The sequence below is a fragment of the Hirundo rustica genome, chromosome 1 (assembly GCF_015227805.2).
Source record: "Hirundo rustica isolate bHirRus1 chromosome 1, bHirRus1.pri.v3, whole genome shotgun sequence".
Lineage (NCBI taxonomy): Eukaryota > Metazoa > Chordata > Aves > Passeriformes > Hirundinidae > Hirundo > Hirundo rustica.
This window is the reverse complement of record NC_053450.1, coordinates 52315541-52330445: the sequence shown is the minus strand read 5'-3', so window position 1 is coordinate 52330445 and position 14905 is coordinate 52315541. Positions and strand designations below refer to the sequence as shown.

Here is a 14905-nt window from a genome sequence, read left to right as displayed (position 1 = left end):
GGAGCTGTAATTTAGCTAAACTGTATCAGAAAATAGCCAGTTCCCACCTGCAAAAGAATTCCCACAAAGAAGTTTTTCTTGGGCTGCAGCTCTGCTCTAAGCCTTGCTGTGTGGTGCACATACCTGGACAGTAGGGCTGAGCACTATAGAAATATTCTGGATGTTCATTTTTGTTTCCAGTTCCTTTGCAATAACATGGTCCATATGTACAATCAGCCATGAAATCAGGAGATGGTTACACTCTGGCAGCTCCTTCAGCAGCCTCTGGCACTCCTGAACTTTCTCAGCTTCTGTGCTCTTTCCACAAGCATCTTCAAAGCGGGGCATGAGCTCTTTGGTAAGCAGATTTTCAGGCAGTTCCCGTAGGTACTGTTTGAGCAAGCTGGCGACTGTATTGGGCTCATATTCTTCCAGGTTTGGAGATTCTTCGCGATCATAGGCTGCCTTCAGCTCGTCAACTTTTGATTTTATTCCTTAAAATAGTTAGATCAAGAATTAAGAGACATTTTGACTGTAAATATCTAATAGTTATATTTAAACTTTTTTTTTTTTGCGATGCATTTATTTCACCTCTCCTTACAATTTAAGATAATTGAGAAACACCTTTTAAAAGTAATCCACATGTAAAAAAGTGAAAATCGGGACTCAAAATTACATGATCACTGGTTCTAAAAGCACTGACTATTCCTATGAAGCAAAACCAAAGCACTTACAGAGCTCTGAATCAGAACTGCCAGCATTCCTTTTCATCAAGGAACATAAAACAGGGTGAAGAAAGGTTGGGGAACTCAAGACCAATTGTGCATTTGCATTAAGCTTCTTTCTGGCTGTTCAATTACCCATCCCTAAGCCAGGCAGCAAATATGTTTTTAGTTCAGATGCTGTCTAACAAGCTCTACCTATAACAGCTTTCCTTTGTCAAAACAAACCCCGCACTTTTTAGTTTCCAGATTCCCAGCTGGCCCTCCTCAGTGAAGGAATCTCACACAGGATCACTGATTTGAGGCACCACATGAATAAAAGTGTCTTCACATAATTATTCAACCCAGCCAAGATTTTCTCCAAGGTGTTTGTATAAACTCAGTAGCATTCCAATCTTCCTAGGCTTGAGGAAATTTCCTTCTTGCAGCTCAAACACCCACTCGGGTTACACCAACTTGGTGCACAGCCCTGGCTTGGCTCATACTCAATGAGCACAACTGGGCACACTCAGCCCCTGGAAAATGCCAGGAAAACATGCTCAGTTTCATGGCCAAAATGAACCATCTCAACAGCTGCAGGCTGCTAAGGCACGGCAATGCTCTCTCAGAGCTCTCAATTTAAACAATCCTACACGCACAAGAGGGAGCTGTTGCACTGGAGAACACCTGCAAAAGGACACAGCAGAAATTAAGGAAAACACACCAGTGAAAACTCCCAACACATCGTGTGTAAAAAAAACACAAGCGACCAAAATGTTTCATTAGGCAGAACTAAGCAACTGCTTAAGGTGCTGCAGTATGTCTATGTGCCTACACAACACCATGCAGATGGACAGCATGAAGAGAGCTAATGAAGCCTTTAGAAACATTTTACTGGTTTTTAGAACCATTCATTACCAGTTTACAGTGCTGGGTAACTTGATTCAAAATGCTTTTCCTGAAATTCCTTTCCTTGCTTGTGCTTGTCCCCTCCAATGTACCCACAGAAGTACTTACAGGAGCTGCATTTCTGGTGCAGCCCACAAATAAAGGGACTGTTTTGTCTAACATGACTAAAACTGAGGTTTCACTTATGTAAGCTGGTATTACACAACTACCACAGTTAATTAGCAACCACTGCTAAGGTTAAACAGTGAAACTTGCACTTTCTGCTTATTAGCAAATTTGCTGAAAGAAATTAAGTTTTCAAGAAAAAAAATACAATGAGAGTAACTGAAAAAACAACTTAGTCGGAAGCATAAGCAATAAAGTGGTTATGGCTCATCTTTGCTTTTGCGATCAGCTACCATAGTATTCCTAAAGCAGAAGAAAAAGAATGCAAGTTGGCCATACTAACACATTTTATTCACTGCTACCATTCTGTGACAAAAGGCCAAAACAGGTGTGTTTTTACTGCCATTAAGCAGTACCACCACATTACCAATTTTTTCTCATACTTCAGACCTACAAGTTTGCTTAACTTCGGTTACCTGATTATTTTTTTGATAATTAATGGAGCTAAAACCAGTGTAACTAGATGTTGGAAGTGATAAATAATAAGAAAATTGCAAGAAAAGACCTTAGGAAAACTGCATGTCAGTGTGCCCAGAGTACCTGAAACTCTGTAGATGCCTTCACATTTCATGCCATACTTCTCTACGTAATCTATACATTCACGGAAAACTGCTGGCAGGCGGATGCCATCATACATCATGGTCCTGTCTACTGCATCAGACAAAGGAATGCCAAACACGGGTCTGTGACTTGGAACATCCACTTGAGGTATCTCTGTCTCTTGAATTGGCTTTTTCTTTTTCTTCTTCTCTTTCCACTGTTTTACAACATCTGCTGCAGTTAAGTCTTTTGACTTTTTCTCTTTGTGTTTGTCTTCCTTATGCTTTTCTTCCTTGTGTTTTTCATCTTTGGGCTTCTCTTTTATTTTAAAATCCTTCTCCTTCTTTTTGGAAAAGCTGGGTTTCTTGAAGACATGTATTCCCTTGGACCGCTTCAACTTGGAAGGACTTTCAGCTTCATCGCCGGAACTGTCCTCTTGAAACGCAGCGTAACCTTCCGCTGTTGGGCAAAGCGGGAGAAGGGAAGGGGACAGCTGTGAGTCTGTTTGCTTTCCAGACAGCAACAACACCAACTTGCACGTAAGGAGGAGAGGGAAGAAGCAACATGAAATAAAAAATAGTGCCCGTCTGACTCCTCAGAAGGTTTTCTTTAGTCGCTACATACTCAAGTGGACGAGGATTAAATCAAGTTGTATAATTACAGCAAAGATAAGCCACAGAGCTCCTGAACAATCTAAACAATGAATACTTTATATACTTACTCATAATGGCAATGTCCATCTTATGGGCTAGATTCCCATCTAATAGTCAAGGAAATGCAAAATAAAAACAACTGTCTGGCAACTTCTCTATGTTCCTGTAATCAACAGTATAAGAGTTGCTGTTAAGGACCATCTACTGCACACGCAGAAGTCTAACAAATTTCAATTAACAACAAACAAAACTCCAGACACTTAAATCCCCAATCCTTTTTCCAGTATATTATGAAATTAAAGACAAGTATGAAGTTTATAATAAAGTTTCAGCCTCGAATAAAATACAAAAAACCCACCCCAAACCAAAACCAAAAAAGCACTAGCACTTACTTTTCACTAGATGAATAACACAATTCCAGTAACACTGGAACAATACCTGCCCAAAAAGTGCAGATGTGCCTTAAAAAGCACATGGGAGAGAGTCAAACAAGTCCCTGGGCTGAGCACACCATTCCAGCAGCTAAAGTCCAAGTGCCTCTAAAACATGCACCAGGTGCTTTTAAGTCACTACGCCTCTGCAGCTGGCCCTGCCTCACCTTCAGGCAAGAACACAGAAGTCTTTAAAGGTGGATTACAAAAAAAACCCCAGCAAACATACCAACAAAAACAACAACCCACAAACAAACCCAGCAACAAGCAATGCCACACAACTTCCAAGTCCTCTAATTTTACACACGCAGTACCCCATATTAGAAAAGTAAGCGTGAAACCTGTTCCACAAAGGTGACATGTGACAGGCCATCTGCACCAGCCTGGTCCCCCCAAGGCACTGGGCAGCAAGCCCCCCTTATAGAGACCCTCTGAGGCTCTTCCACTACCTACAGGCAGAGCCTCTGCTCTTGTGAGGCAGCGCTGACAGCCAAATGCTCTTGCTGCCTGAATAGTTTTGGATAGAGGAAAATTACCCCCTTAGATGCTATGTGAGCACATCATGCACGAGACTACAGGCTATAATCTTTTCCAAGCGGAATATCTGCCGAAGAACCAGGGGGCATTCAGTCTTTCACCCTTCCAATTCTGAACTATACCAGACTTGCTGAGTTTCTCAGCATTATTTCAGCATATAAAAGAACTGTCTCTGTTTTGAAGCCTCCTTGACTGCTCTGTAGAAGATAGCTTGCAATAGTCAAACAAATATAAAAAATGTATTAAAGCATGGAACTACCATAAAATAATCACAATTGTTGGATCAGCTCAGTCTTTGCAGCTGATATTCCTCCCTAGGACCACCAAACACACACTTTCCTAAGAAGAATGAAAAAGACTGCTTGCTCTCGTCCAAGTGGAGTTTAACATAAAAATGCAAACATTAACTGAAGGACAAGCAGCAGCCAGGTCTTCTCCTCCCTGCTTACTGGCTATGTAATTTACTGGTTTTTGTAAACTAAACCCAGAAATGGATAAGGATCCAAATCTCACTCTGCTACAGAAGCAACTGCAGATCCACCAGCAAGAGGACACACACCCTCACTGTGTTTTATGAGAATGAGACGGGCTGGCACTAAGGTTCAAAGATGAACTTCAGAGATGTAATTTCCAAACAGCAAGCCAGATGTTCCCCAGACAGAGCCCAGAACAATCTGCCCTCAGTCTTTCCTCCTGGGTAGCTGTGATAGCTCCCAGTCACACCGCATGGAGTTCCCACATGCACATCAGGAAGTGTCAGCACTGGGACCCAAGCTGGGAGGTCGGTGCCACCAACAGAGCACTGCTCACACATCCTAACACTCCCCACTGTAACACAAGCCTTGGTGCCTTCCTAGATCTGTGGTAATGTCACCAGCAAGAGAACGTTACTGAAACTGGTATTTCTTGAATTCACGGGAAGACATGAAGGAGCAAGTTAAATACAAACCCAGCCTTTTAAAATTGGTCTCAGCAACATAAGTCAACAAAGTTTAGAAACATATACTAATACAGATTCACACAGAATATCCCACCCATACCAAGAGAGGGTCTGCATGTCTCTCAAGAATAGCCCTATTTTCTTTGCTAAAATTTTGGTTATAAAATTGCTGTATCCCTTTCACCTGTGATACAATATATTGAAATATAAACAAATTTATACAGAACAAAAATTACCAGAAGTGCTTGACAAAGCAGGTCATTTTAAATATGGAGAGAGTATTACCTAGGGTATAGTTAACCGATATTTGTTTACTGTTTTCTCAAGACGTCGGGTACTAACAGTCCCCATTTTCCCATCACTCTACTCTATGTCACTGACATTTTCCTCCACCTATATGAGAACAGTACTAATGTAATAAATGCTCCAATTTCACCAGCATAATGACACAGCATAATCTGCCAGTTCCTTTTGTTAGACACTCCTTCCATAAGGATGCCTTCATTGCAGTTATTTTAAATGTAATGCTTCAAGTACAGCCCTTATCTTACTGAGAATTATGAAAAACCCTTAAAAAAATAAATTCCAGTGTTACTCTGGAAAAATCTAGTTTACAGCCTTATAATCTTTGTTATGGAGCAAGTCCACTGTCTCAGTCCTCAGTCTGCATAAGTGGGAATACCTCTCCTGTGTTCTCACAACAAAGCACGAAAATCATGCTGTAGTATTCATTGTTAACTCCAAGGGTGGCATTATTAAGAACTGCCACTTATCAAAACTACTGCAAGAGACATTTTGTCCATCGGGTCTTTGATGGGTTTTTAAGTAATTTATAACTCTACAGCTGATTTAGCTCCCCAGGGAAATCTGCAGCATCTGTAATTAATTTACTGAAAGAAAACATGGATGGCTTTTACATATGAAAGAATTAGTAGGTCAAATATGACTGAAGTGCAATGGTAGCACTAGTTACCTAATGTCAGTTTGTCAGAGGGATTGTCATCAGATTTTACAGCATTTCTAAGTAAAAATAAGACAAACAAATGCTCAATGAGCTTGGTAGATGGCTTTTACTTCTTCTCCTTGCTCAAGATGCATTTTTTTTATCAACAGAAACTTCCACCTTACAGACACTACCAACACTCACTATCCAGCTTTGAGTTCATCAGTTTGTCTTTAATATTCACTTGACTCACTGATGTCAGCACAGCACTCCCAAACAAATTCTGCATACAGATTACTCCACAGCACCATGCCAGCAGAGCAACTGAAGCTGAAGTAAGAAATTTGTCTTACTTTATTTTGATTTAAAATAATCACTGGCATTGAAAGGCAGACTTTTAAACTACCTGCAAATAGTGCTTTGCTAGATAAATACACAGCAATATACAGTACACAGTGATTTGTCAGCAGAACAGGATGTAGCAATGCAACCTATTTATCCCAGAGATAAACCCTGATATAAGAGCCTCTAATCTTTACTAGATGTAGAAAATTCTAATAACTTCTTAGTCTGTAGATCTGAAAACTGTATTCAGAGCTTCTCCACACACCAGACAGTAAAAATAATGTTTTGTTTGCAATAGGACTGGTTTGGTTTCAGTCCTCATCTACATTCCAAAGGAACATACACATGTCCAACACATGAAGGATCTGGTCTTCAAAAATATTTCCTGAAATTTTCAGAAGAGTTCATACCAATGATCCTACTAACCTTTCATGTGATAGGTTAGTACAAGTCTCCATTTTCCCGAGATTTGTACAAAGAAAATCAAGATTCTCGTAAACAAAAAACTCCTAGCTGCATATTGAACTCATCCTGCCCACCAGCATCAGTCTCAGAAGTAAAATGAATAAGCTGAGTAAGATCTACTACATACAGACTCCTTATCCACAGAAATTCTAATGGGTAGAAGAGCTTCTTCAGAAGTATTTTATCATAACATTTTTCTTCTGCAAGGAATTGCATATTTTATGGCTTTATCAACATGTGATTAGTGACAGGTGGTTAAACATTTTCAAAAATCAATTACAGTAGTTGCCGTCTTAGATAATCCATTACTGCTTAGAACAGATCCATTTTTGCTCTCCTGCTGTCACAGGACAAGTTCTGTTTGAGTCAGGGAACAGATCTGATTTAAAACTATGCCAGTAAAAAGAAAATTCCTTTTAATCCCTAGGAAATCCCCTAATCTAACTCACTGTACAGCCAACCAACACCCAGTCTATCACAGAAGAGGGGAGAATAAAAATTAGTGGCTGAAACATTTTTCTAGTACCTGATATTCCACATAAAAAACAATATTCTATTGAATTTTCTATTAGCTGCAAAACATTTTTAGTACTTTTCCCCCAGAATAGTTGTTGTGTATTATTAGGTTACTGACACTAAAATGAAAATATCAAATCATTAAATAACTATATCTATTAAAAAAAATGTGGAAAAGGATATTTTGCTAGAACACAAAAATGCTTTTTTGATATAGCTGATAATAATGAAACTAAGAGTACATTACTCTTGCAGAAATTATTTATCTGAAAAACCAAACTGAGTAACTTTGGGATATGTATCCTTCCTTGCTGCTCTTCAAGCACTTCTGAAGTTTACATTTAGAGTATTATCAAAATAGCGCCAGAATTTCGTGGGATTAAACTTTCGTGGGATACATTTTCAGGTGTTAGAATGACCCTGTCATTAACTCACTAATATTGCAAGTTCACTCTGTCATAATGTAATGTTAACTTGTCTTTTTTTCACTGACATGTTCAATTATATTTGTTTATACCCCAATCTGCATGATCATAGTAGGTTGTTCAAAACCAAAGCAGGTAGCCAGAAAAAATGAAAACAGATAATTTGAAGACATACAACAGCATTGAAAAGGTGAGATAAAATGAAGATTCAAAAGGATGAGAGGAATAATAAAGGTCAAATCTGGATTGAAAACTCAGAAAATCAACCATGCTAAGCAACTGTACAGAACACTTGTAATTTAGACAGGTTGTCTAAATTGTGTGTTGAGGTACGATATTGATTATTTTTGGAGTGTATGAGATGAACTGAAAGCTTGGTATTTAATTCACTCATTTATCTGTCTGGCAATTATATGACAGACGTGTATTAGGGCCAAGAAATGCTGAATGCCTTCTTCATTAGTGTTGCAAGAGATGATTTTGTTCTTTCCATGTTTTACATTTTTGTGTTCTTTGAGGATTTTTTATACCTTTAAAGATTCTTTTAAGTGACAGACATTGCTTTATATCAGCTATAAAATGCGTTGCCATCTCTTGTGGAAAGAAACAGTTGCAGTGCCAATGTGCACAGACCTGTGTGGGTTTGCTGAAGTAGCATTTTTCCTCCTAAACAACAGCCTTCAGCTACACTATCACCATGAGACATCCTGAATTCCATACAAAGAAACCCACACGACACAAAATGTTGGCATCTACCAGTTCCAGATTTAGAGGTGCTATGCAGAGCTCTAACAGAAAGCTGGACAGTGAAAAACAACTACTGATAGCCAGAATTTAGACCTATCTAATCAATACCAATTTTTCATGGCCAGTTCAGTAATCGGTATTAGGTCACTATTGTATACATGACACAAAATCACTACGGAATCACTTTTCTTAAAACCTGTAGGAATTTCAGCTGTTGGTTTTAACTTGAGGATGTGTTTCTGAGTTACAGTATTCTTTAGGCACACAGTTTTTAGTTAAAATAGCAATAGTCTTTCTTAACTGTGGTAGAAACAATTCCTGCATTCCAGGAAACTGGTTTGATTAAAAGCAGTGCAGTGGCAGCAGATTCTTAAGGAGTGATTATTTAAATATGTGCATGCATATTACAAATAGTCACCATATTAATTCTAACAGAATACTGTGTGCTGTTTCACTGTTTCTGATCTTCCAAATTCCACATGTAAGAAGTAGCAGGAAACACCAGCATCAGAGATACAGACATTTTGAAACTGTGCTAAAAAAAAAATCACATACAATGTACCTGCCCTTGGGCTGTGATATTTAGGTTTCAGAGAGCTGGACAGGAAGGGTCTTTCTGAGAGTGCTCAGTATCAGATTAGTATTTACAAGTGCTTTGTTCTTTCAGAATATGTAGAAAAACTTTCTTGAATAAAAACTATTGCACGTTTCAAAAATTTTCTGCACACATCTAAAGATCAGAACTAATAGTTCTGTTGTTTTGGAAGGGGGGTAACTTTTTAAATGAAATTTCCACTCCAGACCCTGATACAATGACAAAGGATTCTATAGTCAAAGCTTTACTTTCTTCTAACCTTTGCTCTGTGAGTTCTGGAAAATTCAGATCTCAGTGCTGGTTTGCACATTTTTGACCTCTGCAATAATACTTTGGCACTGCTGGAGGAAACTACATGATCAGACTAAACTGAGAAGCAAGAGAGAAAAAAGGACAGAGATTTTATGACTGCTTGAATAATGGTGCAGTGTGCACGAGAAAACTTGGGATGGTACACAAAAGCAAACACTGAATAAGGGAGACACATGGGAAAAGGGCTACAGCTGTTGAAACTGCTTCTTCCAAATCCACAAGTTTACAATTCAGATCAGAGATACAGTTTTACTCTAGCTAGCAGCTCAGCTATGATTAAAAATGGATGTATTTGGAAACACATTTGAAAACCTCCACTTAGAATGTGAAGAAGAACCCCATGCCAGGATTTACCATCATGCATCACGAAAGACTTTGGATAAATGCGTTTATTAGTAGTTCTGGGCACATGCTTGGCACCTGTATCCGCACAAAAAAACGTTAAGGTGTGGAGTTTATTGCAAGAGGAACAGGTGCTGCACAAAATCTGTTTGTAGCCAGTTACCTTCCTCCAGATTGAAACGAATTTAAAAGAACCCATTGGGAATACTTAGCAATTTTGAGAGAGAAAAAAGGAAAGAGAACTTGAAAGCATTGAATTAAAAAGAGAAGTTGTCTACTCACTTCTTTTTTCTTTTTTCTTAAATTTTCCTTTCTTCTTCCCATGCTCCTTTTCATCATCAGATACTATATCTGGAGGCTCATGCAAGCTGTCGTGAGGAGGTGAGGGCTCACCGGTGCGGTACAATCCAGGGAATTTTGTCGGACTGATTTCTTCAGAGCTGGGAGTACGAGCAAGGCCCCCGCTGTGCTCTACCCGACGGTGTTCACTGGGGCTGCTCGTGGGAGGCAGGAAGCACTCGGTCATTCTGATACCCGGATATCAAAGTGAAATCTTCTGCTACCTGTCCATCACACCTGCATCAGAAGAAAACAAAAAGAAAACCCATACCATTTAAAAAAATTTAAGGGCTTCAGAACATCCTCGTTTAGAGCTCGACCCTGAAATCATAAACAGCAATACCTTCTACAATAAGAGTTCCAGCTTTTGTCAAGACACAGCAACGTAACATCAAGTCTTAAGCTCAGTGTTTGCAGGATTTGTTCATTAACTCCTGACCCATACTAACATGAGATCTGCCTTTTAGCCATTTCTGCTTCATGATCTATTAAAACATATATAATAAGTATCTGAATATTTTAACTCTTGAAATAATCCTTACAAAATTCATAGGCAGCTTGCATACTGATTGGTAGTATTTAATACAAATTAGTTCGCTAACTTTAAATTTTTTTGACATCAGATAGATTTGCCTGGAGGCTCAGGGTGTTTGTGAGCAATGCCCTTAAGGCAAAGATCATTTTCTTCTTTCCCAAGCATATTTTATAGATGCAAATAAGAACTTGCCTAGCCTGTTGCAATAAGAGGGGAAAATAAAATAAATACAGCTAAAGAAAATCCACCTTTTAATTATGCTACTGCAAATTTGAAAAGGTAAAAAAAATAATGATTACGCTTTTCTAGTACACAACAATTTCCCCTCTGAAGAGGCTGTATTAGGTCATCTGCACCCAGATGCTGGCACATTGTTTGCTTGAGAGTTGTGGCCAAATAAAAGCTTATAAAAAATTACTAAAGGAAGACAATGCATAAATTCTCAGCAGTGAAACTCACAAGCAAAAAAACTCTTCCTAGCCCAGATAAATTTCAGAAATTCCACAGAATGGATCTGCTGTATGGGACACCACACCTCTGGAGTCCACTTGGCTGGATTTGGTCTCTTGTGTCTAAATAGTCACAAAGGATACATTCCACAACACTCTTCACCAGTACCACTCAACTCCTGGCCCTTTATTTACAGATTGGTAGCATACGGAAATAACATGACATGGTGTTGTATTCTGCCCAGTTAATAATTACAGATGGGTCCAGATAAATGGGTTTTGGGGTGGGTGGATTGTTACTTTATTGGGGGTTGGAATTTATAGGGTTTTTTAAATTCTCACCCTTCAGCTCTCTGTATGCAGATCAGAGTGAAATTTTAGAGTATGTATGCAACAGTATCTCCCCACAGGAGATCACTCACAGTGCTTATGGAAATTACCAGTTACTCAGATCAGAATTTGAATAAGGCACAGTAAGACACAGAATTATAATGAGCAAATATTAATGCTCATTCCTTATTCTGGCTAAAGCAGAGGCACTGGCTAAAAATTAAGACAATGAGGGTATTTACAAATGCAACAAATTAAGACTGTACTTACGTTTCTTATTTTTTTATTTTACATCTTCAAGAAAGCACTACTTTCCTATATGTACCATTTTCTAGGCCTTTAAATAAGGGATAAATTCTATGATGCTCAAATTATACCAAGACCTATCAGCAGAAGAGAGCTTTTAAGCCTACTGAAAAAACCTCTTCCACTTTTACTAATGGATGTTAATGTTCTACTGCCATATAAATCTTTACATTTCCTCTGGCTTTTACCATTTTATTCTGACAGCAATAAAAGGCAAGACTGAAAAAATCATGAGCCTTCTAGGGATTTTGAGAAGGAACATTTCTAACAGGATTGCTCTTCTCCCAGCTTCTCCCTCTCAGACTTTTTCTTCTCAACCTGTTCCTGCTTTGGTCCTGCCTCTCCTCTGCAGCAGGTCCCTTCCCTCAAACTGCTTCTCTTCACCTGTGCAGTTCTCATTTGTCAGGAGGGTGAATAACCCACTGCTGCCACATGAGGAAGATCACACTACTCCCCCCAGTAACTCTCCTCTGCCTCCAATTGCAGCAGCCTGCTCTTTCTGAGATGATTCAAGTTGCCAGCTGCTCCAGCAGGCTTCTGCTGCTGAGCTGGCTTGTGGAAGAGCTCAACAAGCACTACAACCTGATCTTCATCTGCTTTGGTCTCTGTGACTCAAGCTCAGTTTCCCACTTTCCCTTCATCTTTTTATTTGGGCAGTTCCTACTTCCCTGCTGCACACCACTTCTTTGCAGATAAAGTTCTCTCTCTTCTTCCTCTGTTTCTTCTATCTGATCTGGTTCCCACTTTTTCCTGAATGTTCTCTGCTGTTTTTTGTTACCTCATGATTATCGACCTCATCTTTTCACCTTGCCCTATTTCTCCCACTGGCTCTCAGTCTCTCCCCACTATCACAAGAAGTCCCTTCTTACCTCCCTGCCAACAGCAGGCTCTGACTCCCACCACTTCTCCTTCACTTGACATTTGACTCTTTTTCCACAGAAGCCACAAATGCTTGACACGACAGCATCAGAGAGCTTCTTGCACCTTCTTAGACCTAGCCACCTTTTTAAGTGCTCCCAAATTGCAGTTTCTTGAACCATCTTCCTGCTCAACACTGAGTCAAACCTTCAGAATAACTGAATGTCAAATAGAAGCCTTCACTGGACATGGGCAGAAACATTACCTTTCCTCTATCCCCCAAGGAAAGACTAAATTATTAAGAGATTTTATACATGGAAAGAAGATACATCATTAACATAAAATCTCCTAGCCATCAATGCCATCACCACCTTTCTAGATCACAGACCAAGAACAGGAAAGTGGGTTGGGGAAAGGAAGGAAGATGCCTGCACAGGCAAAAGAATGTGGTTTTTTCAAGCCTCATTTTTGAAAATAACTGAACATTTTCCTAAAAAGTTCAGTCTGAGCTGCATATTTGCTAAGTAAAGATGAGGTCTGGAAAAACCATAGAAAAGGGAAGACAGAGAGATGTGACAGCCAGCTTTAATCGACCTCACTTTCAACAGTCTAAGTCAGCCTGAAGATATTAAAGAGAGGCACAGTCTGACAGACCAAATCCACGGCTCCTTCATTCAGTACAGAAGGCTCCATTATTTCTGTTTTGCACCGAGTCTGTACTGTGACTGTGCCTTGTAACCAATTGCAACAGCAGAAGCAAATTAGAGCAGGTGATTGCATGCACAGATGGTATTTTGTAAAGCTTCTGGGTGGAATGAAGGATGTGGAATTTTTCTGCAACAAGTATTATGCAAGACCACATCTGAAGCACAGTGGGTGTCCTCTGGTCATTCCATTTTGCCACAAACAGACACCCTCTGAATACTCGGGTGTTACACTGAAAATAGTCCCAAGAAGTCACTAACCAAAGATGGAGGCAGAGTTAGCTCACTCAGCTACCAGTACCTGCTCTATCACAATTATCCAAAAGAAAGACAGAGAGCACAGCAGTACCTCACCCATCATCACAGTCCTTCAGTCCAAAAGATCTGGACATGCATGAGGGACCTGATTCTTGCAGAAATGAGGCACACCATTTTTGGACAAAAAATATCCTAGTAACAAACACAGCTCCATTTTGGAAAGTAATGAACCATAAGAATAAAGAATAAAAACTATCACTTGTGGGCTAAGTGTGTCAAAACACTTCAGAAAACATAAGTGGTACTCATATAACTGTTGAGACTTTTGAATAAGATGAGAAGATCAAGTTAGAATTTATTTACCAAGACTATACAAGGTATGTGTCGCATCTAAGTTCTGTATCTATTTCATTTTTTACAACATACTGAAAAGCTTAATACAAATCACTGTTTTCATTTGAAAACTTCTTAGATGGCCTCTGATGTAATTTTAACATTTGACTGCATGGCAGCATTTCAGTCTGTTTCACTTAATAAGCAGTGGCCAGGTATAAAATCAGAGCCCTTTCCTTCCCTTAGTAAGGCAACACAGCCATGAAAGGAGAAGGAATAGGGAAGTACTTCATGTAGACAGGCAAAGCAAGTTTAAAATTTCACAAGTCACGAGTAATCACACAAACACAGCATGAAGTAACTCCCCTGTGAGTCACATACCCTTCATAATTGGCAAAAATTAAAGCCTCAAGAAGGGACTTCACAGAATTTTTTGGATAAAGAGAATAAAATATAAACTGTTTAGCAGAATTCAGCTCCTAAACCTCAGATTACTTTACAGGATATGTGATGCCATGAGAATGTTGGAAAATTTACTTCAAAGGAGGGTATATAATCATACAGTTGAATTCACATAGGAGCAAGCTGTATATTTTTCAAATCATGCTAGCAACAGATCACCTCTAAAAGTAACAAAACCAGCTTTTGTGTGGTCTCTCATTTACCTGTAGATGGATAAAGTCTGCCAGTTACAGCACCATCCAAAGCATTTCAAGTTCTGCTCTGAGAGTCCATTCCAGCTTGGGAGTGATATACAAACAGACAAAACTACTTAGCTCTCGACAATCAGTGAGCTACAGACCACATCCATATCTGAGTGGGCTCTTGGAGGAGCCAGCTCACATTTAGAATATGCAGCTGTATCCAGAATACTCCCTGTTATTGTGGGTATTCCAGCTCTTCAATAATCTAATCAGTAGGGAGCTGGCCTTAAAAGAAATAATTAAATAATACCCTAGACATTTTAGAAATATCAGAAACAAAGTTTCCAAGCCCATTATGATAAAGTCTCAAAATCGCATGAAGATAAAATCTCCAGATATGTGGCAGCACATGCTTTCCAGTCTGGTTCAGTTCAGGGAAAACAGTATTATAGCCCCTAGCCTACAAAATTCTGTAGAGCTCCATCAGGATGCAATTCACAGGCTGTTTCCAAGAGACACATTTTGAAAAAAATAAAAACTGGATCCCTAGAAGGGAATGGATGGTTGAATGCTCTGCTCCAGGGGAGAGCATATTGAAAAAAGA

The 14905-nt window shown here is 39.3% G+C and overlaps 1 protein-coding gene across 3 annotated transcripts in view; it reads right to left on the bottom strand.

Moving 5' to 3' along the window:
* Positions 1-14905, bottom strand: part of RALBP1 (ralA binding protein 1) — a 32935-nt gene that overhangs the window by 6095 nt on the left and 11935 nt on the right. For all 3 annotated transcript variants that reach the window (XM_040070364.1, XM_058421853.1, XM_040070368.2), the window contains exons 2-4: positions 9828-10121; positions 2295-2753; positions 124-473 (exon numbers count right to left, since the gene is read on the bottom strand). In XM_040070364.1, the coding sequence (XP_039926298.1) occupies positions 124-473; positions 2295-2753; positions 9828-10071 (1053 nt within the window). In that variant the 5' untranslated portion in view covers positions 10072-10121. The remainder of the gene's footprint in view (positions 1-123; positions 474-2294; positions 2754-9827; positions 10122-14905) is intronic.